This window comes from Petromyzon marinus, chromosome 84 (genome assembly GCF_048934315.1).
Source record: "Petromyzon marinus isolate PM22_M1 ecotype Great Lakes invasive population chromosome 84, UKy_Petmar_22M1.pri1.0, whole genome shotgun sequence".
Classification (NCBI taxonomy): Eukaryota; Metazoa; Chordata; class Hyperoartia; order Petromyzontiformes; family Petromyzontidae; genus Petromyzon; species Petromyzon marinus.
Genome location: NC_133749.1, coordinates 2,617,396 through 2,643,860, shown reverse-complemented (window position 1 = coordinate 2,643,860; position 26,465 = coordinate 2,617,396). Strand labels below are relative to the sequence as shown.

Genomic DNA, 26,465 nt, shown 5'->3' with positions numbered 1-26,465 from the left:
TGATGTTAATGATGATGTTGGTGATGTTAATGATGATGTTGGTGATGTTAATGATGATGTTGGTGATGTTAATGATGATGTTGGTGATGTTAATGATGATGTTGGTTACGTTAATGATGATGTTGTTGGTGATGTTAATGATGATGATGTTGGTGATGTTAATGATGATGTTGGTGATGACGATGACGACGAGGAGTTTGCCCCTCTCGCTTGAGCTGCTGCCACCGTTTGACGACCACAGCTGCACGGTAGCTCGGGGGTGTGTGTGCGTGGGGCAGCGTGTGTCTGTGTGTGCGTGTGTACGTGTGTGTGTACGTGTGTGTGTGTGTGCGTGGCCCAGCGTGCGTGTGTGTGTGTACGTGTGTGTGTGCGTGGCCCAGCATGCGTGTGTACGTGTGTGTGTACGTGTGTGTGTGCGTGGCCCAGCGTGTGTGTGTGCGTGTGCCAGCGTGTGTGTGTGCGTGGGGCAGCGTGTGTGCGTGTGTACGTGTGTGTGTGCGTGGCCCAGCGTGTGTGTGTGCCAGCGTGTGTGCGTGGGGCAGCGTGCGTGTGTGTGTGCGTGTGTACGTGTGTGTGCGTGGCCCAGCGTGTGTGTGCGTGTGTACGTGTGTGTGTGCGTGGCCCAGCGTGCGTGTGTGTGTGTGTGTGCGTGGCCCAGCGTGCGTGTGTGTTTGTGTGCGTGGCCCAGCGTGTGTGTGTGCGTGGCCCAGCGTGTGTGTGTGTGCGTGGCCCAGCGTGCGTGTGTGTTTGTGTGCGTGGCCCAGCGTGTGTGTGTGCGTGGGGCAGCGTGTGTGTACGTGTGTGTACGTGTGTGTGTGCGTGTGCCAGCGTGTGTGTGTGTGTGCGTGGGGCGGCGTGTGTACGTGTGTGTGTGCCAGCGTGTGTGTGCGTGTGTACGTGTGTGCGTGTGTGTGTGTGCCAGTGTGTGTGTGTGGCAGCGTGTGTGTGTGTGCGTGTGGGCCAGCGTGTGCGTGTGTGGCAGCGTGTGTGTGTGTGCCAGTGTGTGTGTGTACGTGTGTGTGTGTGCCAGTGTGTGTGTGTGCCAGTGTGTGTGTGCCAGTGTGTACGTGTGTGTGCGTGGGGCAGCGTGTGTGTGCCAGCGTGCGTGTGTGTGCCAGTGTGTGTGTGTGGTTGCCCCTTCACGCCCGCCGCCGCCGCCGCTCTCAGTTCCAAGTCGTTCCACCGCCACGGCCGTGGTCGCCTTCCCTCGCCTACCGACTCTCTGCGGCGTTCCAGGCGGAGGTTGCTTCTTGTTGTTGTTCTTGTTGTTGCTGTTGTTGTTGATCTACTCGTTCGAACGGGTTGGTGGGGGGTTGGTTGGTGGTGCAGGTGCGCTTAAAAAACAAAAATGTCGTCGTGCGTTAAGGATCCGGAGAAAATTTTCGACGAATTTTTTTTGTTCACGAGAGACGTGTCTTGTCTCTGGTGGTGGGGGGGGGTGGTGGTGGGGGGGGTGGGGGGGTGGGTGGGTGGGTGGGGGGTGGGGGGAGACGACCACCCCCCCACAACTTGGAGAAGATTTCCAGGACGACAAGGAACGGCGTTGGCGAGACCCTTTGACGTTTTTTTTTTAAATTTTTGAAGCTGAGCAACGTAGTTTTCTTGTTTTCACGGCGCGTGTTTTGTTATTTTCCTCCACCCCCCCACCCCCTCCACCCCCATTAAAACTGACGGTCCCACAAGTTTAACCGTGCGAAGAAACTTTTTATTTTTTCTGAAAGAGCCGAGCGACATCGCATTCGTTTTCACGTCCACGCCGCGGTTTTGTTGTTGTAATTTTTTTTTATGTTTTACCACCCACCCACCCCGTTCAAACGACGGTCCCCGCATAATTTTTAAAATGTTACGGAAAAATGCTTCGAGCCGATTGACATTGTTAAAGTCGCGCCGTGTAAAAGTGTAAACTTTATTTTTTTTATTTTGAAAGCCGAGTAACATCACGTTCTGTTTTGACGCCGCGTTTTTAAAGTCGTTTTTTACTTTTCCCCCAGGTTAAAAACAACACAGTCCCGCACATTTAAAGTGTTAACTTTATTTTAAAGCCGAGTAACGTAACGTTTTGTTTTCACGCTGCGTTTTTAAAGTCGTTTTTTACTTTTCCCAATTAAAAACAACACAGTCCCGCACATTTAAAGTGTAAACTTTATTTTGAAAGCCGAGTAACATCACGTTCTGTTTTCACGCCGCGTTTTTAAAGTCGTTTTTTACTTTTCCCAATTAAAAACCACAGTCCCGCACATTTAAAGTGTAAACTTTATTTTGAAAGCCGAGTAACATCACGTTCTGTTTTCACGCCGCGTTTTTTAAGTCGTTTTTTACTTTTCCCAATTAAAAACAACACAGTCCCGCACATTTAAAGTGTAAACTTTATTTTGAAAGACGAGTAACGTAACGTTTTGTTTTCACGCCGCGTTTTTAAAGTCGTTTTTTTTTTACTTTTCCCCCCGGGTTAAAAACCACAGTCCCGCACATTTAAAGTGTAAACTTTATTTTTATTTTAAAGCCGAGTAACATCACGTTCTGTTTTGACTCCGCGTTTTTAAAGTCGTTTTTACTTTCCCCAATTAAAAACAACACAGTCCCGCACATTTAAAGTGTAAACTTTATTTTTATTTTGAAAGCCGAGTAACATCACGTTGTGTTTTCACGCCGCGTTTTTAAAGTCGTTTTTACTTTCCCCAATTAAAAACCACAGTCCCGCACATTTAAAGTGTAAACTTTATTTTTATTTTGAAAGCCGAGTAACGTAACGTTTTGTTTTCACGCCGCGTTTTTAAAGTCGTTTTTTTTACTTTTTCCCCCCGGGTTAACCAAACACCCCGCAGTAAATACAAATAAAAAGGTGTACTTGAAAAACAACGGTTTTAATTTAAAGTGCACTAAAAAAAAGCTAATGACTCCGATTGTACAGCTGGAAGTGGACGACATCTCCATTGCAAACACAGGAATTAAGTTTTTAATCATTTTATTTCTTCGTTTAATTTACCGTCGAAGTCGTTGACGCGGGAGCGGGGCGACTTCTTCTTGGGCGAGGCGATTCCAGCGTTTAACCACCGTGGCGGCGTTTGTGAACTAGCCAAAACAGGGGGGGGGGTCCCCCTGCAGGGTGGCCTGGTAGGAACATTGGAATTGAGCGCAATTTTCTGACATTGTTATACTTCCAAATGTTGGGTGTAATGAAGACGCATCGAGTCTCTGCGCTGTCTGTGGCTGATTTTGCACCCCGACAGCGCGAGATTTCACTTCGTTAAAGCATTGAAAAGGGGACGGGCGGACGGACGGACACATTAATCTATTGCAGGCTGGTACACTCGGTTTACAACTCCGTTCTTACCAGTGTCAAATGCCGACTCGACGAGCCGTCCGTACGAAATGCTAATCATTGCTTTGAAGGAACCAATGATAATTAACTGATCAAATTGATGCCGATTTTGATGGAAGGCGCGGCATTGTCGGCCGGATCCCGAGTAGGTGGCATCGATTGGGCAAACTGGAAATGTCGATGACGAGATTTGTTCGCAACGAGCATGGCAGTCAAGTTTAAGCACACAAGCTCCGCGTGAAAAACATTTTTTTTTACTTTGAAGCGGAGTAACGTCACGTTTCGTTTTCACGTCAAAAATTACCCCTCCATTCAAAACAACATTCCCACCTGCACAAGAAGTGCTTTTAAAAAAAAAATTCGACTTGAAGCTTTTCGCAACTGCAAGGACTCATCTTCTTTGGCTCTTTCGGCGAAAGGAACAGACTCGCTTGCGTCGCGGCCGAAACGTCGCGAGAGTTTCATCGTGTTAGTCCGTTGTTTCATTCTCATTCTACGTGGTGGTGACTTTACCGAAAGAGCCAAAGAAGATGCTTTTTTTTAAAAAAAAAACGTGTTTTTTTTTGTTTTTTTTAAGCGCCCTGCGTCAGCCGTTCCCCCATCACGCCCCCCCCCCCGCGCGTGCCCCCCCCCCCCAACTCAACAAAATCTGCGCCGGCTTCACCGCCACCGCCGCCACCCCCACTTAGCCGCTTGCAACCACGTGTGGTGTGGTGTGTGTGTGTTGACGGGGCTTCAGACCCACCGCGGTGTGACACTTTGCCTGTCATTACGACAGCGACCGCCACCAGTGGCAGCGGTAGCGGGGGTGGGTGCAGCATCATCAGGAGACAGCCACAGCTGGTGGAGAAATGTCTTCCTGTTGTGGTGGTGGGCGGCTGGGCGGTGTCTTTGCTGCGTAATCTCTGACCTGTGCGCCGTGGCGAACCTCGTGTACCGGACCATCGGGGCAAGTTCCTTACCCACACACACCAGCCTACACACACCCACACCAACCCACACACACACCCACACACACCAACCCACACACACAACCCACACACACACACTCACTCACCCACACATCCACACACCCACCCACACACCAACCCACACACACCAACCCACACACCAATCCACACACACCAACCCACACACACACAACCCACACACACCCACACACACCAACCTACACGCACAAACACACTCACCCGCCTACACACACCAACCCACACACAAACACCAACCCACACACAAACACCAACCCACCCACACACCCACCCACACCAACCTACACACACCAACCTACACACACCAACCCACACACAGCAACCCACACACAAACCCACACACAGAAACCCACGCACCAACCTACACACAAACCCACACACACCAACCCACACACACCAACTCACACACGCCAACCCACACACACCAACTCACACACACCAACTCACACACACCAACCCACACATCCACCCACACACCAACCTACACACACCAACCCACACACACCAACCCACACACCAACCCACCCACACACCCACACACCAACTCACACACACCAACCCACACACACCAACTCACACACTAACCCACACACACTAACCCACACACACCAAACCACACACCAACCCACACACACCAACCCACACACCAACCCACACACACACCAACCCACACACCCACCCACACACCAACTCGCACACACCAACCCACACACACCAACTCACACACTAACCCACACACACCAACCCACACACCAACCCACACACACACCAACCCACACACACACACCACCAACCCACACACCAACCCACACACACCACCCACACACACCACCCACACCCCCTTGGGGGTGACGCAATGATAGTTTAAATAAAAATGTTACAAAAACAACCATCTTAAATAGTGGGAACGTTTTATAATACACCACCCACACACCACCCACACCATCCACACCACCCACACACCATCCACACCGCCCCCACACACCACCCACACACCATCCACACCACCCACACCACCCACACACCATCCACACCACCCACACACCATCCACACCACCCACACAACATGCACACCACCCACACACCATCCACACCACTCACACACCATCCACACCACCCACACACCATCCACACCACCCACACACCATCCACACCACCCACACAACATGCACACCACCCACACACCATCCACACCACCCACACACCATTCACACCACCCACACACCATCCACACAACATGCACACCACCCACACACCATCCACACCACCCACACACCATCCACACCACCCACACAACATGCACACCACCCACACACCATCCACACCACCCACACACCATCCACACACCATCCACACCACCCACACACCGCCCACACCACCCACACACCGCCCACACCACCAACACACCGCCCCCACACCACCCACACCATCCACACACCATCCACCATCCACACCACCCACACACCGTCCACACCACCCACACCACCAACACACCACCCACACCACCAACACACCATCTACACCGTCCACACCATCCACACCACCCACACACCATCCACACACCGCCCCCGAAAGTTGAGAGAGAGAGACGGGGCGGATGGGAGCGTGAGATTGGGATAGCCATGTCTAGCTCGGCTCTGCTGAGGGGGTTGTGTGGGTAGCTGATGGATAGTTTGTGGTGAGGAGGGGCAGGTGGGTGGGTGGGTGGTCAGAGCGGTGGGTTAGAGGTAGAGTGGTGGGTGGGAGCTAGAAGGGTGGGTGGGTGGGTAGGAGGTAAAGTGGTTGGAGGGTAGGAGGTAGAGGGGTGGGTGGGAGGTAGTGGTGGGTGGGTGATAGAGGGGTAGATCCACAGATTCCCGTGTGTGTGTGTGTCTGTTAGTGTGTGTGTGCCTCTGTGTAGCAGTTAGCGCGCTCCGCTATGAACCTGACGACCCGGGTTCGATTCCCGCTCACGGCCAACACCAGTGACGATTATCTGAACCGGTCCCGGGCCTCCCCTAGGTCGACTCAGCCTCAAATGAGTACCTGGTGCAGTGTGTAAACATTGCCACTCGGGAGACAAAGGCGGTCGGGCGTGGTGCTGGCCACCCACCCCCTCGTGTACCGTTCCGGCCTTCATCGGTGCTCGCTAACAGCACTTGCCCCTACAGTCTGTTACAGGCTATATGGGGGATCTTTGTCTGTGTGTGATCCCTTCGTAATCTCAACCGACTCTCCCTATCACTACCTCCCGTGCCCACCAGTCCACTCACACCGCATGCAGCCTCCCCAACAATACAACTCATTAGTATTGTTAGAGCAATAATACAACTCATGAGTATTGTTAGAGCAATAATACAACTCATTAGTATTGTTAGAGCAATAATATAACTCATTAGTATTGTTAGAGCAATGATACAACTCATTAGTATTGTTAGAGCAATAATACAACTCATTAGTATTGTTAGAGCAATAATACAACTCATTAGTATTGTTAGAGCAATAATACAACTCATTAGTATTGTTAGAGCAGTAATACAACTCATTAGTATTGTTAGAGCAATAATATAACTCATTAGTATTGTTAGAACAATAATACAACTCATTAGTATTGTTAGAGCAATAATACAACTCATTAGTATTGCTAGAGCAATATAACAACTCATTAGTATTGTTAGAGCAACAATACAACTCATTAGTATTGTTAGAGCAATAATATAACTCATTAGTATTGTTAGAGCAATAATATAACTCATTAGTATTGTTAGAGTAATAATACAACTCATTAGTATTGTTAGAGCAACAATACAACTCATTAGTATTGCTAGAGCAATATAACAACTCATTAGTATTGTTAGAGCAACAATACAACTCATTAGTATTGTTAGAGCAACAATACAACTCATTAGTATTGTTAGAGTAATAATACAACTCATTAGTATTGTTAGAGCAATAATACAACTCATGAGTATTGTTAGAGCAATAATACAACTCATTAGTATTGTTAGAGCAATAATATAACTCATTAGTATTGTTAGAGCAATGATACAACTCATTAGTATTGTTAGAGCAATAATACAACTCATTAGTATTGTTAGAGCAATAATACAACTCATTAGTATTGTTAGAGCAATAATACAACTCATTAGTATTGTTAGAGCAGTAATACAACTCATTAGTATTGTTAGAGCAATAATATAACTCATTAGTATTGTTAGAACAATAATACAACTCATTAGTATTGTTAGAGCAATAATACAACTCATTAGTATTGCTAGAGCAATATAACAACTCATTAGTATTGTTAGAGCAACAATACAACTCATTAGTATTGTTAGAGCAATAATATAACTCATTAGTATTGTTAGAGCAATGATACAACTCATTAGTATTGTTAGAGTAATAATACAACTCATTAGTATTGTTAGAGCAATAATACAACTCATTAGTATTGCTAGAGCAATATAACAACTCATTAGTATTGTTAGAGCAACAATACAACTCATTAGTATTGTTAGAGCAATAATATAACTCATTAGTATTGTTAGAGCAATGATACAACTCATTAGTATTGTTAGAGCAATAATATAACTCATTAGTATTGTTAGAGCAATGATACAACTCATTAGTATTGTTAGAGCAATAATACAACTCATTAGTATTGTTAGAGCAATAATACAACTCATTAGTATTGTTAGAGCAATAATACAACTCATTAGTATTGTTAGAGCAATAATACAACTCATTAGTATTGTTAGAGCAGTAATACAACTCATTAGTATTGTTAGAGCAATAATACAACTCATTAGTGTTGTTAGAGCAATAACACAACTCATTAGTATTGTTAGAGTAATAATACAACTCATTAGTATTGTTAGAGTAATAATACAACTCAGTATTGTTAGAGCAATAATACAACTCATTAGTATTGTTAGAGCAATAATACAACTCATTAGTATTGCTAGAGCAATATAACAACTCATTAGTATTGTTAGAGCAACAATACAACTCATTAGTATTGTTAGAGCAATAATATAACTCATTAGTATTGTTAGAGCAATGATACAACTCATTAGTATTGTTAGAGTAATAATACAACTCATTAGTATTGTTAGAGTAATAATACAACTCAGTATTGTTAGAGCAATAATACAACTCATTAGTATTGTTAGAGCAATAATACAACTCATTAGTATTGCTAGAGCAATATAACAACTCATTAGTATTGTTAGAGCAACAATACAACTCATTAGTATTGTTAGAGCAATAATATAACTCATTAGTATTGTTAGAGCAATGATACAACTCATTAGTATTGTTAGAGCAATAATACAACTCATTAGTATTGTTAGAGCAATAATACAACTCATTAGTATTGTTAGAGCAATAATATAACTCATTAGTATTGTTAGAGCAATGATACAACTCATTAGTATTGTTAGAGCAATAATACAACTCATTAGTATTGTTAGAGCAATAATACAACTCATTAGTATTGTTAGAGCAATAACACAACTCATTAGTATTGTTAGAGTAATAATACAACTCATTAGTATTGTTAGAGTAATAATACAACTCAGTATTGTTAGAGCAATAATACAACTCATTAGTATTGTTAGAGCAATAATACAACTCATTAGTATTGCTAGAGCAATATAACAACTCATTAGTATTGTTAGAGCAACAATACAACTCATTAGTATTGTTAGAGCAATAATATAACTCATTAGTATTGTTAGAGCAATGATACAACTCATTAGTATTGTTAGAGTAATAATACAACTCATTAGTATTGTTAGAGTAATAATACAACTCAGTATTGTTAGAGCAATAATACAACTCATTAGTATTGTTAGAGCAATAATACAACTCATTAGTATTGCTAGAGCAATATAACAACTCATTAGTATTGTTAGAGCAACAATACAACTCATTAGTATTGTTAGAGCAATAATATAACTCATTAGTATTGTTAGAGCAATGATACAACTCATTAGTATTGTTAGAGCAATAATACAACTTATAATACAACTAATTATAATAATACAACTAATTATGATTGTTATAATACAACAATTTTTGTTATAATAAAAATTATTGTTATGATGTAAAAATACAAATTTCAAGGTTTAACAGAGGGGTTGGGGTTGAGCGGTGACGCAATCATGCCTGATGACGTCATCGCGGCCGGCGCGCGTCGTGACGTCACCGCTAAAAGGGACCCAGGGCGGTGACGTCACTGCGTTTTTCCCGTGATTGGGGGCGTGACGTCACCACGCACCCACGACCCCCCGCCCTCCCGCGCGCTTATCGGAATTCAGTGGAGGGGGGGGGTGTGTCCGTATGCGTAGTGACGTCACCGCGTGCGTGGTGACGTCTCCACGCATTCGGACCCGCGCGTTCGTAATTTAATCGTGTGGGGCGGGTAACGGGTCCGAATGCGTCGTGACGTCACCACGCACCCACGACCCCCACCCTCGCGCGCTCGTAATTTAATGGAGTGCGGGGAGGGGTGGTGTGCGACTGCGTGGTGACGTCACCACGTACGCGTGCGTGATGGCGTCATCACGCAACCCACCCCTATCACGTTCACTCGTCGGAATTAATGGTAGGGGGGTGGGGCGGAGAACGGTCGGAATACGTGGTGACGTCACCCCGCACACGAGAGGGAGAGAGGACGTGGTGACGTCACCACGCACACGGGAGCGCGTGAGGGAGGGGGGAGAGCGAGGACGTGGTGACGTCACCACGCACACGGAAGCGAGTGGGGGAGAGCGAGAACGTGGTGACGTCACCACGCACGGGAGCGCGAGAGAAAGGGGGGAGAGCGAGGACGTGGTGACGTCACCACGCACCCGGGTGAGGGAGAGGAGAGCGAGAACGTGGTGACGTCACCACGCACACGCGCGTGCGTGCTGACGTCGCCACGCACGCGGCGTCTTGTTTACCTGGCCCTTGAATCCTTAAGCGTTTCCACCACCAACCACAACCACCATCATCAACCACCACCATCATCACCATCATCATTACACACCACCACCATCAACCACCACCACCATCATCACACCACCACCATCATCACACACCACCACCATCATCACACACCACCACCCACCACCATCATCACACACCACCACCCACAACCAACCACCACCACAACCACCATCACACACCACCACCATCACACACCACCAACCACAACCACCACCATCATCACACACACCACCACCATCATCACACACCACTATCAACCACCACCGCCATCATCACACACCGCCATCATCATCACACACCACCACCCACAACCAACCACCACCACAACCACCATCACATACCATCACACACCACCATCACCCACCACCACCATCATCAACAACCACCAACCACAACCACCATCATCCACCACCATCATCACCCACCACCCACAACCACCACCATCACCCACCACCCCCATCACCCACCACCATCACCCACCACCCACAACCAAATACCACCACCATCATCCACCACCATCACATACCACCACAATCACCACCACCCACAACCACCACCATCACCCACAACAACCACCACCACCATAACATCCTCAGCTCCCGGGAGCGGGCGGACCCTTCGACTAAAACAAAACGAAAGGCGAAGGAGTGAGGAGTGAGTGAGGTGAGGAATGAGTGAGGAGTGAGTGAGGTGAGGAGTGGTGTGAGGTGAGGAATGAGGAATGAGTGAGGAGTGAGTGAGTGAAGGAGTAAGTGAGTGAGAGAGTGAAGGAGTGAGTGAGTGAAGGACTGAGTGAGTGACTGAGTGAGTGAGTGACTGAGTGAGTGAGTGACTGAGTGAGTGTGTGAGTGACTGAGTGAGTGACTGAGTGAGTGTGTGACTGACTGAGTGAGTGACTAAGTCGTTGAAGGAGTTGGTGAAGGAGTGAGTGACTGAGTGAGTGAGTGACTGAGTGAGTGAGTGGCTGAGTGAGTTACTGAGTGTGTGACTGACTGAGTGAGTGACTGAGTCGTTGAAGGAGTTGGTGAGTGAGTGGCTGAGTGACTGAGTGAGTGAAGGAGTCGGTGAAGGAGTTGGTGAAGGAGTCGGTGAAGGAGACATGCCGGGCTTCACGTACAAGTTGGCGGAGCGGCCTCGCCGCCGGATCGTCTGCCCCCTGTGCCACAAACCCATGCGAGAACCCGTCCAGATCTCAGCCTGTGGACACCGCTACTGTGACTCGTGTCTACAGCGATACCTCAGGTAAGGTGACTAAGTCACTCAGTCAGTCACTCACTCAGTCACCTAGTCAGTCACTCACTCAGTCACCTACTCAGTCATTCAGTCACTCAGTCAGACAGTCACTCAGTCACCTAGTCAGTCACTCAGTCACTCAATCAGTCACTCACTCAGTCACTCACTCAGTGATTAAGGGTGGTGAGTGACTGGTGGCTACTGTGACTCGTGTCTACAGCGATACCTCAGGTAAGGTGACTAAGTCACTCACTCAGTCACTCACTCAGTCAGTCACTCAGTCACTCACTCATTCAGTCACTCAGTCACTCACACACTCAGTCACTCACACACTCAGTCATTCAGTCACTCAGTCACTCACTCAGTCACTCAGTCAGTCATGAAGGGTGGTGAGTGACTGGTGGCTACTGTGACTCGTGTCTACAGCAATACCTCAGGTAAGGTGACTAAGGTTTAGTCACTCACTCAGTCACTCAGTCATTTTCTCAGTCAGTCAGTCACTCAGTCACTCAGTGATTCAGTCAGTCACTCACTCAGTCAGACAGTCACTCAGTCACTCAGTCATTAAGGGTGGTGAGTGACTGGTGGCTACTGTGACTCGTGTCTACAGCGATACCTCAGGTAAGGTTTAGTCACTCACTCAGTCACTCAGTCAGTCAGTCACTCACTCAGTCACTCACTCAGTCACCTAGTCAGTCACTCAGTCACTCAGTCACTCACTCAGTCACTCACTCAGTGATTAAGGGTGGTGAGTGACTGGTGGCTACTGTGACTCGTGTCTACAGCGATACCTCAGGTAAGGTGACTAAGTCACTCACTCAGTCACTCACTCAGTCACTCACTCAGTCACTCACTCAGTCACCTAGTCAGTCACTCACTCAGTCATTCAGTCAGTCACTCAGTCAGTCACTCAGTCAGTCACTCAGTGATTCAGTCAGTCACTCACTCAGTCACTCACTCAGTCAGACAGTCACTCAGTCACTCAGTCATTCAATCACTCACTCAGTCACTCAGTCAGTCACTCATTCAGTCACTCAGTCACTCACACACTCAGTCACTCACACACTCAGTCATTCAGTCACTCAGTCAGTCACTCACTCAGTCACTCAGTCAGTCATGAAGGGTGGTGAGTGACTGGTGGCTACTGTGACTCGTGTCTACAGCGATACCTCAGGTAAGGTGACTAAGTCACTCAGTCAGTCAGTCAGTCACTCAGTCAGTCACTCAATCAATCAGTCACTCACACACTCAGTCAGTCAGTCACTCAGTCAGTCACTCAGTCAGTCACTCACACACTCAGTCACTCAAACACTCAGTCACTCAGTCACTCACTCAGTCATTCAGTCACACACTCAGTCACTCATTCAGTCACTCAGTCAGACAGTCACTCAGTCATTCAATCACTCAGTCAGTCACTCAGTCAGTCAGTCACTCAGTCACTCAGTCATTCAGTCACTCAGTCAGACAGTCACTCAGTCAGTCACTCACACACTCAGTCACTCACACACTCGGTCAGTCACTCACTCACACACTCAGTCACTCACACACTCAGTCATTCAGTCACTCAATCAGACAGTCACTCAGTCAGTCACTCAGTCATTCAGGCACTCAGTCACTCACTCAGTCACTCAGTCACCTAGTCAGTCACTCAGTCAGTCACTCAGTCACTCAGTCATTAAGGGTGGTGAGTGACTGGTGGCTACTGTGACTCGTGCCTACAGCGATACCTCAGGTAAGGTGACTAAGGTTTAGTCACTCAGTCAGTCACTCAGTCAGTCACTCAGTCAGTCACTCAGTCAGTCACTCAGTCATTCAGTCAGTCACTCAGTCACTCACTCAGTCACTCAGTCACTCACTCAGTCACCTAGTCAGTCACTCACTCAGTCAGTCATTCAGTCAGTCACTCACTCAGTCACTCAGTCATTAAGGGTGGTGAGTGACTGGTGGCTACTGTGACTCGTGCCTACAGCGATACCTCAGGTAAGGTGACTAAGGTTTAGTCACTCACTCAGTCACTCACTCAGTCATTCAGTCACTCACTCAGTCACTCAGTCAGTCAGTCACTCAGTCACTCAGTCATTCAATCACTCAGTCAGACAGTCACTCAGTCAGTCACTCAGTCATTCAGTCAGTCACTCAGTCACTCACTCAGTCACCTAGTCAGTCAGTCACTCAGTCACTCACTCAGTCACCTAGTCAGTCAGTCAGTCACTCAGTCACTCACCCAGTGATTCAGTCACTCAGGCAGTCACTCATTCAGTCAGTCACTCACTCAGTCAGTCAGTCATTAAGGGTGGTGAGTGACTGGTGGCTACTGTGACTCGTGCCTACAGCGATACCTCAGGTAAGGTGACTAAGGTTTAGTCACTCACTCAGTCACTTACTCAGTCATTCAGTCACTCAGTAAGTCACTCAGTCACCTAGTCAGTCAGTCACTCAGTCACTCACTCAGTCACTCACCCAGTGATTCAGTCACTCAGTCAGTCACTCAGTCAGTCACTCACACACTCAGTCACTCAAACACTCAGTCACTCACACACTCAGTCATTCAGTCACTCAGTCAGACAGTCACTCAGTCAGTCACTCAGTCATTCAGTCAGTCACTCAGTCACTCACTCAGTCACTCAGTCACCTAGTCAGTCACTCAGTCACTCACTCAGTCACTCACTCAGTCACTCAGTCATTCAGTCAGTCATTCAGTCACTCAGTCACCTAGTCAGTCAGTCACTCACTCAGTCATGAAGGGTGGTGAGTGACTGGTGGCTACTGTGACTCGTGCCTACAGCGATACCTCAGGTAAGGTGACTAAGGTTTAGTCACTCACTCAGTCACTCAGTCATTCAGTCACTCACTCAGTCAGTCACTCACTCAGTCACTCAGTCACTCAGTCAGTCAGTCACTCAGTCAGACAGTCACTCAGTCACTCAGTCAGACAGTCACTCAGTCAGTCACTCAGTCATTGAGGGTGGTGAGTGACTGGTGGCCACTAACTCGTGCCTACAGCGATACCTCAGGTAACATTTAGTCACTCACTCAGTCACTCACTCAGTCACTCAGTCAGTCACTCAGTCATTTAGTCAGTCATTCAGTCACTCAGTCATTCACTCAGTCACTCACCCACTCAGTCACTCACACACTCAGTCACTCAGTCACCTAGTCAGTCAGATTGTCAGTCACTCACTCACCTAGTCAGTCACTCAGTCATTAATGGTGGTGAGTGACTGGTGGCTACTGTGACTCGTGCCTACAGCGATACCTCAGGTAAGGTGACTAAGGTTTAGTCACTCACTCAGTCACTTACTCAGTCATTCAGTCACTCAGTAAGTCACTCAGTCACCTAGTCAGTCAGTCACTCAGTCACTCACTCAGTCACTCACCCAGTGATTCAGTCACTCAGTCAGTCACTCAGTCAGTCACTCACACACTCAGTCACTCAAACACTCAGTCACTCACACACTCAGTCATTCAGTCACTCAGTCAGACAGTCACTCAGTCAGTCACTCAGTCATTCAGTCAGTCACTCAGTCACTCACTCAGTCACTCAGTCACCTAGTCAGTCACTCAGTCACTCACTCAGTCACTCACTCAGTCACTCAGTCATTCAGTCAGTCATTCAGTCACTCAGTCACCTAGTCAGTCAGTCACTCACTCAGTCATGAAGGGTGGTGAGTGACTGGTGGCTACTGTGACTCGTGCCTACAGCGATACCTCAGGTAAGGTGACTAAGGTTTAGTCACTCACTCAGTCACTCAGTCATTCAGTCACTCACTCAGTCAGTCACTCACTCAGTCACTCAGTCACTCAGTCAGTCAGTCACTCAGTCAGACAGTCACTCAGTCACTCAGTCAGACAGTCACTCAGTCAGTCACTCAGTCATTGAGGGTGGTGAGTGACTGGTGGCCACTAACTCGTGCCTACAGCGATACCTCAGGTAACATTTAGTCACTCACTCAGTCACTCACTCAGTCACTCAGTCAGTCACTCAGTCATTTAGTCAGTCATTCAGTCACTCAGTCATTCACTCAGTCACTCACCCACTCAGTCACTCACACACTCAGTCACTCAGTCACCTAGTCAGTCAGATTGTCAGTCACTCACTCACCTAGTCAGTCACTCAGTCATTAATGGTGGTGAGTGACTGGTGGCTACTGTGACTCGTGCCTACAGCGATACCTCAGGTAAGGTGACTAAGGTTTAGTCACTCACTCAGTCACTCAGTCAGTCAGTCACTCAGTCAGTCACTCACTCAGTCATTCAGTCACTCAGTCAGACAGTCACTCAGTCAGTCATTCAGTCACTCACTCAGTCACTCACTCAGTCACCTAGTCAGTCAGTCACTCAGTCACTCAGTCACTCACTCAGTCATTAAGGGTGGTGAGTGACTGGTGGCTACTGTGACTCGTGCCTACAGCGATACCTCAGGTAAGGTGACTAAGGTTTAGTCACTCACTCACTCAGTCAGTCACTCAGTCAGTCACTCAGTCATTCAGTCAGTCACTCAGTCACTCACTCAGTCACTCAGTCACCTAGTCAGTCAGTCACTCAGTCACTCACTCAGTCATTAAGGGTGGTGAGTGATTGGTGGCTACTGTGACTCGTGCCTACAGCGATACCTCAGGTAAGGTGACTAAAGGTTTAGTCACTCAGTCACTCACTCACTCAGTCAGACAGTCACTCAGTCAATCACTCAGTCACTCAGACAGTCAGTCACTCAGTCACTCAGTCAATCATTAAGGGTGGTGAGTGACTGGTGGCTACTGTGACTCGTGTCTACAGCGATACCTCAGGTAAGGTGACTAAGGTTTAGTCACTCACTCAGTCACTCACTCAGTCACTCAGTCAGTCACTCAGTCACTCACTCAGTCAGTCATTAAGGGTGGTGAGTGACTGGTGGCTACTGTGACTCGTGTCTACAGCGATACCTCAGGTAAGGTGACTAAAGTTTAGTCAGTCACTCAGTCAGTCACTCACTCCGTCACTCAATCAATCACTCAGTCAGTCACTCACTCAGTCACTCAGTCAGTCACTCAGTCAGTCATTTAGTCAGTCAGTCACTCAGTCAATCATTCAGTCACTCACTCAGTCATTCAGTCACTCAGTTAGTCACTCAGTCATTAAGGGTGGTGAGTGACTGGTGGCTACTGTGACTCCTGTCTCCAGCGATACCTCAGGTAAGGTTTAGTCACTCACTCAGTCACTCAGTCAGTCATTCACTCAGTCATTTAGTCAGTCAGTCACTCAGTCACTCACTCAGTCACTCAGTCATTTAGTCATTCAGTCACTCAGTCATTCAGTCAGTCATTTAGTCACTCAGTCAGTCACTCAGTCATCTAGTCACTCAGTCAGTCACTCAGTCAGTCATTTAGTCAATCAGTCATTTAGTCACTCAGTAACTCATTCAGTCACTCAGTCATTTAGTCATTAAGGGTGGTGAGTGACTGGTGGCTACTGTGACTCGCGCCTGCAGCGATACCTCAGGTAGGGTGACTGAAGTTTAGTCACTCGGTCAGTCACTCAGTCATTTAGTTACTCATTCAGTCATTCAGTCAGTCATTTAGTCAGTGAATCACTCAGTCATTTAGTCACTCAGTCACTCATTTAGTCAGTCACTCACTCAGTCATTTAGTCACTCATTTAGTCACTCAGTCACTCATTTAGTCACTCATTAAGGGTGGTGAGTGTGCGTTGATAATTACCTTAGGAGAGTGCATGGTGAGTGACGATCTCCTGCGTACCAGGCGAGGTAGTCAACATCTCACAGGGTCTGGGATCGAACCCACGACCTCCTGCGGACCAGGCGAGGTCGTCAACATCTCACAGGGTCCGGGATCGAACCGACGACCTCCTGTAGACCAGGCGAGATAGTCAACATCTCACAGGGTCCGGGATCAAACCCACGACCTCCTGCGTACCAGGCGAGGTAGTCAACATCTCACTGGGTCCGGGATCGAACTCACAACCTCCTGTAGACCAGGCGAGGTAGTCAACATCTCACAGGGTCTGGGATCGAACCCACGACCTCCTGCGTACCAGGCGAGGTAGTCAACATCTCACAGGGTCCAGGATCGAACCCACGACTTCCTGCGTACCAGGCGAGGTAGTCAACATCTCACAGGGTCCGGGATCGAACCCATGACCTCCTGCGTACCAGGCGAGGTAGTCAACATCTCACAGGGTCCGGGATCGAACCCACGACCTCCTGCGTACCAGGCGAGGTAGTCAACATCTCACAGGGTCCGGGATCGAACCCACGACCTCCTGCGTACCAGGCGAGGTAGTCAACATCTCACAGGGTCCAGGATCGAACCCACGACCTCCTGCGCACCAGGCGAGTTAGTCAACATCTCACTGGGTCCGGGATCGAACCCACGATCTCCTGTAGACCAGGCGAGGTAGTCAACATCTCACAGGGTCCGGGATCGAACTCACAACCTCCTGTAGACCAGGCGAGGTAGTCAACATCTCTTAGGGTCCGTGATCGAACCCACGACCTACTGCGTACCAGGCGAGGTAGTCAACATCTCACAGGGTCCGGGATCCAACCCACGACCTCCTGCGTACCAGGCGAGTTAGTCAATATCTCACAGGGTCCGGGATCGAACCCACGACCTCCTGCGTACCAGGCGAGGTAGTCAACATCTCACAGGGTCCGGGATCGAACCCACGACCTCCTGCGTACCAGGCGAGGTAGTCAATATCTCACAGGGTCCGGGATCGAACCCACGACCTCCTGCGTACCAGGCGAGGTAGTCAACATCTCACAGGGTCCGGGATCGAACGCACGATCTCCTGTAGACCAGGCGAGGTAGCCAACATCTCTTAGGGTCCGTGATCGAACCCACGACCTCCTGCGTACCAGGCGAGGTAGTCAATTTCTCACAGGGTTCGGGATCGAACCCACGAACCTCCTGCGGACCAGGCGAGGTAGTCAACATCGATTTGAGTTTGAAATCGATGCATCGCTCAGCCCTTTGAGGCAATCTCCCGGGTTGCTTGAGCCTACCGCAGAAGTGTCCAAACCGGAATTGCCACAATTTTTTGTGTGGGTTCATTAGAACACCACTGTCACCGCCACGTGTGTGACTGTCACGTTGGCTGACTGTACCACGGCCATAGCCATGGAATTAACATTGGGGGTGGTCAAATCTTCCAGGGAGTCTTGGGGGGGGGGGGAGGGAGGAGGGAGTCCAAGCCCAGACAAACCCAAAAAAAAAATCTAACTTTGAAAACGAATTTCCTGCCTAAACTATAACAAAAATTCACCAACACATGGGATGGAACTTTTTTTTAATTGATTTAAAGCTTTCGTGACTGCAGGGATTCACATTCTTGGTTCTTTGGGTAAAGTCACCACCACGTTAGAAGGGAAACAATAAAATAATAAAAATATAAAACAATCAAATTGTAAAACAATAAAATTAGTATTCTTGGTTCTTTGGGTAAAGTCACCACCACGTAGAAGGGAAACAATAAAATAATAAAAATATAAAAAAATAAAATTATTATTCTTGGTTCTTCCGGTAAAGTCACCACCACGTAGAAAGGGAAACAATAAAATAATAAAAATATAAAGCAATACAATTTTTGTAAAACAATAAAATTATTATTCTTGGTTCTTCCGGTAAAGTCACCACCGCGTAGAAGGGAAACAATAAAAAATATAAAACAATAAAATTATTGTAAAACAATAAAATTATTATTCTTGGTTCTTTGGGTAAAGTCACCACGTAGAAGGGAAACAATAAAATAATAAAAATATAAAACAATAAAATTATTGTAAAACAATAAAATTATTATTCTTGGTTCTTTGGGTAAAGTCACCACGTAGAAGGGAAACAATAAAATAATAAAAATATAAAACAAAATTATTGTAAAACAATAACATTATTATTCTTGGTTCTTCCGGTCAAGTCACCACCGTGTAGAAGGGAAACAATAAAAAATATAAAAAATAAAATTATTGTAAAACAATAAAATTATTATTCTTTGTTCTTTCGGTAAAGTCACCACGTAGAAAGGAAACATTAAAATAATAAAAATATAAAGCAATAAAATTATTGTAAAACAATAAAATTATTATTCTTGGTTCTTTCGGTAAAGTAACCACGTAGAAGGGAAACAATAAAATAATAGAAATATAAAACAATAAAATTATTATTCTTGGTTCTTTGGGTAAAGTCACCACCACGTAGAAGGGAAACAATAAAATAATAAAAACATAAAGCAATAAAATTATTGTACAACAAAATTATTATTCTTGGTTCTTCCGGTAAAGTCACCACGTAGAAGGAAAATAATAAAATAATAAAAATATTAAACAATAAAAATGTTATTCTTGGTTCTTTGGGTAAAGTCACCACCACGTAGAAGGGAAACAATAAAATAATAAAAATATAGAACAATAAAATTATTGTAAAACAATAAAATTATTATTCTTGGTTCTTTCAGTAAAGTCATCACGTAGCACGTAGAAGGGAAACAATAAAATAATTAAAATATAAAGCAATAAAATTATTGTAAAACAATAAAATTATTATTCTTGGTTCTTTCGGTAAAGTCACCACGTAGAAGGGAAACAATAAAATAATAAAAATATAAAAAATCAAATTATTGTAAAAGAATATAATTATTTTGATTTAAAGCTTTCGTGACTGCAGTAATTCATATTCTTAGTTTTTCGGTAAAGTCACGTTGAAGAGAAACAACAAAATAACAAAATATATATAAAACAATAAAAAATTCTCACGACGTTTCGACCATAACTCAAACGGTCATCATCAGGTGTGTCGGTTTGCATAAATTTATTTTGAAAACGGCATATTTATTTATATATATAAAAATAACGTTTGCGTCACGCGCAACGATGGCAGTTTGCCAGGACTAGTCCATCTATTTTTTGAAAAGAGGAGGGGGGAGACGAAATTTGTTTTTATGTATGCTGTCTGAAAGGCACTGTAAGCGTGAACAATCAATCAAGAACTGAAATGATTTATCAAATCTTTCCAATGATTGCTAAGATAGAATCCATCTTCTCGGTTGAAATTGTCTCTGTGTTTGTATATGTGGATAGCCTCATGAACGAATCTCTCATGGAAGCCAGATGGCTTACAAAGAACCTCCGTCTTGGAAAAGTCAATGGCATGTGAGCCTACTGAATTAGAACAATGATCTGCTACGGCCGAGGTGTTGGTCCTACCGTGTTTAAGGTCTGCTTTATGTTCACGAATGCGGTCCGAGATATGGCGTTTGGTTTCTCCAATGTAACTACTACCACAGAGGCAACTTAGTTTGTAGACACCAGGGTATTGTATGTCCGGAATCACATCTTTTACAGACGGAACCAGATCACGGATTTTATGTAATGTGTTGAAACGGACCTGGATCTTGTGTTTATTCAAGATTTTGGAGATCTTTTTTGTGATCCCAGCAATGTAGGGTAAAGTGATGGTTTTGAAAGGCTCCTCAAGAGGGTTCTTCTTCATGGTTTGAGTGATAGCTTTGCGGATTGTATAGTCGGAGTAACCATTAGCCCTAAGAGCTTGGTGTACGTGCTTGAGTTCACTGCTTATGTGTTCCTGGTCGGATATGCATTGGGCTCTATGATACAGAGTCTTGATGAGAGAATTCTTCTGTGATGGATGGTGGTGGGAATCCGGTTTCAGATAAGCATCCGTATGGGTAGCTTTCCTGTAGACAGAGTGGCTCATTGAACCATCAGGTCTCTTTTTAATTAGGACATCCAAAAAAGGTATCTTGCCATCTATTTCGACTTCCATGGTAAATCTGATGGCTGGGTGTATGGAATTGATGTGGTCGAAGAATTTGTCTAGAGCAGGCCGGCCATGTGGCCAGATGACAAAAGTGTCATCCACGTACCTCTTCCATAAGGTTGGGCGCAGAGTGGCAGTCTGGATGGCGTCAGTCTCAAATTTCTCCATGAAAATGTTAGCTATAACTGGAGAAAGGGGGGAGCCCATTGGGGTGCCCTCAGTTTGTTTGTAGAAAGTTCCATTCCAAGTGAAGTATGTATTGGTTAAACAGTGTCTCACCAGGGGGGGTACCTCAGTGTTTAGTCCTTGATGAACCAAGTCTTCAATGATTGCAATGGTGTCAGGTACAGGAACCTTGGTGAATAAGGAAACTACATCAAAACTGACAAGCAGGTCGTCTGGGGACAGGGAAATACCCTTGATTGTTGATACCAGGTGAGTAGAATTTTGTACCGCAGAGGTGGTCTTTCCAGTGAAAGGACGCAGGATTTCAGACAAAAAACGAGCTAGTTTGTAGGTGGGGGAGCTGATAGTAGAGACTATGGGACGAAGAGGTGTATCAACTTTATGTATTTTTGGTAAGCCGTATAATCTTGGTGGCCTGGCAGCAGAAGGTTTCAACGAAAACTGTTTAGATTGATCAATTAATGCGGTTGAATCAGAAATTATTTTGTTGGTTTGTGTGACGAGGCTGTTGGTGGGATCTCTTCTATCTTAGCAATCATTGGAAAGATTTGATAAATCATTTCAGTTCTTGATTGATTGTTCACGCTTACAGTGCCTTTCAGACAGCATACATAAAAACAAATTTCGTCTCCCCCCTCCTCTTTTCAAAAAATAGATGGACTAGTCCTGGCAAACTGCCATCGTTGCGCGTGACGCAAACGTTATTTTTATATATATAAATAAATATGCCGTTTTCAAAATAAATTTATGCAAACCGACACACCTGATGATGACCGTTTGAGTTATGGTCGAAACGTCGTGAGAATTTTTTATTGTTTTATATATATTTTGTTATTTTGTTGTTTCTCTTCAACGTGACTTTACCGAAAAACTAAGAATATGAATTACTGCAGTCACGAAAGCTTTAAATCAAAATTTAATCGCCTCTACGGGGAGGGTTTTCACATAACTTTAAGATCTTTCAACAAACTCCGGGATAAGAAAGCTCAGCTGATCGAGTCTCTCACCTTCCTGAAGAGATGCCGCGACTCTGGGGTAATACCAATCGCATTTACACTCACCTCTGCTACTGTAACTTCTTCTAATGCGAAACGAATTCTTTTCAAAACTAGCTTAGCTCTTATCTCAGAAAAAATCAGACTTATACGCACAGAACTAGATCAGTTAGACAAGACACTCTACAAATCACACTTATCATTGACGGCAATAATGTCCACATCGGATTGGGAACATGTAGACAATATGACTGCCTCTTCAGCTGCTACTATGTCGACCAAATGTAAGGAAAACCTGATTTCCAAATTTAACCTCCTCTTAAACAAAAGACCGGACCCACACACCAAAAAGTTAGACGTTAATAAAGTCGTAATTAATCGCAGTAACAGTTCTATTTCCGATGGTCTGAAATCCGTTTTAGCTAAAGGTCTAAACTTTGCAGTCACACCTAAACACATACCAGTTAATGATATAATTGCCCAAGTAGACGTTGCTCTCAGGGGCCTGGGTCACATCGCTGCAGACGTAGCAAGATCTGAAATCGCTGCAACCCTCAAAAACGCTAAGATGCCAGCTAGCAACCTCAGCAAAGATGAGCGTTTTGAATTATATAAATTAAAAAAGAGGAATGATATTGTAGTTCTCTCAGCTGACAAAGGCAATGCTACTGTTATCATGGATAAAATAGAATACAACAACAAAATTAAAGAATTACTCGACGATGGTAGTTATACAAAAATAAAAAGAGATCCCACCAACAGCCTCGTCACACAAACCAACAAAATAATTTCTGATTCAACCGCATTAATTGATCAATCTAAACAGTTTTCGTTGAAACCTTCTGCTGCCAGGCCACCAAGATTATACGGCTTACCAAAAATACATAAAGTTGATACACCTCTTCGTCCCATAGTCTCTACTATCAGCTCCCCCACCTACAAACTAGCTCGTTTTTTGTCTGAAATCCTGCGTCCTTTCACTGGAAAGACCACCTCTGCGGTACAAAATTCTACTCACCTGGTATCAACAATCAAGGGTATTTCCCTGTCCCCAGACGACCTGCTTGTCAGTTTTGATGTAGTTTCCTTATTCACCAAGGTTCCTGTACCTGACACCATTGCAATCATTGAAGACTTGGTTCATCAAGGACTAAACACTGAGGTACCCCCCCTGGTGAGACACTGTTTAACCAATACATACTTCACTTGGAATGGAACTTTCTACAAACAAACTGAGGGCACCCCAATGGGCTCCCCCCTTTCTCCAGTTATAGCTAACATTTTCATGGAGAAATTTGAGACTGACGCCATCCAGACTGCCACTCTGCGCCCAACCTTATGGAAGAGGTACGTGGATGACACTTTTGTCATCTGGCCACATGGCCGGCCTGCTCTAGACAAATTCTTCGACCACATCAATTCCATACACCCAGCCATCAGATTTACCATGGAAGTCGAAATAGATGGCAAGATACCTTTTTTGGATGTCCTAATTAAAAAGAGACCTGATGGTTCAATGAGCCACTCTGTCTACAGGAAAGCTACCCATACGGATGCTTATCTGAAACCGGATTCCCACCACCATCCATCACAGAAGAATTCTCTCATCAAGACTCTGTATCATAGAGCCCAATGCATATCCGACCAGGAACACATAAGCAGTGAACTCAAGCACGTACACCAAGCTCTTAGGGCTAATGGTTACTCCGACTATACAATCCGCAAAGCTATCACTCAAACCATGAAGAAGAACCCTCTTGAGGAGCCTTTCAAAACCATCACTTTACCCTACATTGCTGGGATCACAAAAAAGATCTCCAAAATCTTGAATAAACACAAGATCCAGGTCCGTTTCAACACATTACATAAAATCCGTGATCTGGTTCCGTCTGTAAAAGATGTGATTCCGGACATACAATACCCTGGTGTCTACAAACTAAGTTGCCTCTGTGGTAGTAGTTACATTGGAGAAACCAAACGCCATATCTCGGACCGCATTCGTGAACATAAAGCAGACCTTAAACACGGTAGGACCAACACCTCGGCCGTAGCAGATCATTGTTCTAATTCAGTAGGCTCACATGCCATTGACTTTTCCAAGACGGAGGTTCTTTGTAAGCCATCTGGCTTCCATGAGAGATTCGTTCATGAGGCTATCCACATATACAAACACAGAGACAATTTCAACCGAGAAGATGGATTCTATCTTAGCAATCATTGGAAAGATTTGATAAATCATTTCAGTTCTTGATTGATTGTTCACGCTTACAGTGCCTTTCAGACAGCATACATAAAAACAAATTTCGTCTCCCCCCTCCTCTTTTCAAAAAATAGATGGACTAGTCCTGGCAAACTGCCATCGTTGCGCGTGACGCAAACGTTATTTTTATATATATAAATAAATATGCCGTTTTCAAAATAAATTTATGCAAACCGACACACCTGATGATGACCGTTTGAGTTATGGTCGAAACGTCGTGAGAATTTTTTATTGTTTTATATATATTTTGTTATTTTGTTGTTTCTCTTCAACGTGACTTTACCGAAAAACTAAGAATATATAATATAATTATTATTCTTGGTTCTTTGGGTAAAGTCACCACGTAGAAGGGAAACAATAAAATAAAATTATTGTAAAAGAATATAATTATTATTCTTGGTTCTTTAGGTAAAGTCACCACGTGGAAGGGAAACAATAAAATAATAAAAATATATAAAACAATAAAATTATTATTCTTGGTTCTTTGGGTAAAATCACCACCACGTAGAAGGGAAACAATAAAATAATAAAAATATAAAACAATAAAATTATTATTCTTGGTTCTTTGGGTAAAGTCACCACCACGTAGAAGGGAAACAATAAAATAATACAAATATATAAAACAATAAAATTATTATTCTTGGTTCTTTCGGTAAAGTCACCACCACGTAGATAGGGAAACAATAAAATAATAAAAATATATAAAACAATAAAATTATTCTTGGTTCTTTCGGTAAAGCCACCACCACGTAGAAGGGAAACAATAAAATAATAAAAATATAAAACAATAAAATTATTATTCTTGGTTCTTTGGGTAAAGTCACCACGTAGAAGGGAAACAATAAAATAATAAAAATATAAAACAATAAAATTTTTGTAAAACAATAAAATTATTATTCTTGGTTATTTGGGTAAAGTCACCACCACGTAGAAGGGAAACAATAAAATAATAAAAATATATAAAACAATAAAATTATTATTCTTGGTTCTTTCGGTAAAGTCACCACCACGTAGATAGGGAAACAATAAAATAATAAAAATATATAAAACAATAAAATTATTATTCTTGGTTCTTTCGGTAAAGTCACCACCACGTAGAAGGGAAACAATAAAATAATAAAAATATAAAACAATAAAATTATTATTCTTGGTTCTTTGGGTAAAGTCACCACGTAGAAGGGAAACAATAAAATAATAAAAATATAAAGCAATAAAATTATTGTAAAGCAATAAAATTATTATTCTTGGTTATTTGGGTAAAGTCACCACCACGTAGAAGGGAAACAATAAAATAATAAAAATATATAAAACAATAAAATTCTCCAGCAAATGTTTCTCGCTGTGTTTTTTTTCCACACCTGATGATGATTGCAATCATCAGACAATCATCATGATGATTGCAACACCAAGCAATCATCATGATGATGATTGCTTGGTATTGCAGTCGAAACGTCGTGAGAATTTTAGTTTTACATTTTTATTATTTTATTGATTCCCTTCTTACGCGGTGACTTTATCGAAATAACCAAGAATACACGGGAGATGGCCTTTGTATTTATTTTGTGCAATAATGTCTTAGAGTTTTATTGTATTTCCATTTGCCCCGTCATTTATTTGTATTAGCATTCACTGTTTCATTGTATGTAATGGCAGAGCTTATGGATGTATAAAGTACAACTCGTAACCACAATCATCTCAACAGAAGTCCACGTATTGTGACGAAGGTTTAGCAAATTG

At 44.4% G+C, this 26,465-nt stretch overlaps 1 protein-coding gene across 5 annotated transcripts in view; it reads left to right on the top strand.

Annotated features, from left to right (window-relative positions):
• Nucleotides 1-9,934: 9,934 nt before the first annotated feature.
• LOC116936827 (TNF receptor-associated factor 4) overlaps nt 9,935-26,465 on the top strand; it is a 75,051-nt gene continuing 58,520 nt past the window's right edge. For 2 of the 5 annotated variants that reach the window (XR_012931308.1, XM_076057746.1), the window contains exon 1: nt 9,935-11,526. Coding sequence is in view for 1 of the 5 variants with exons in the window: in XM_076057746.1 (XP_075913861.1) it covers nt 11,384-11,526 (143 nt within the window). In the remaining 4 variants the exon portion in view is untranslated. The other 3 variants (XM_076057747.1, XM_076057749.1, XM_076057748.1) reach the window with 3 other exon arrangements.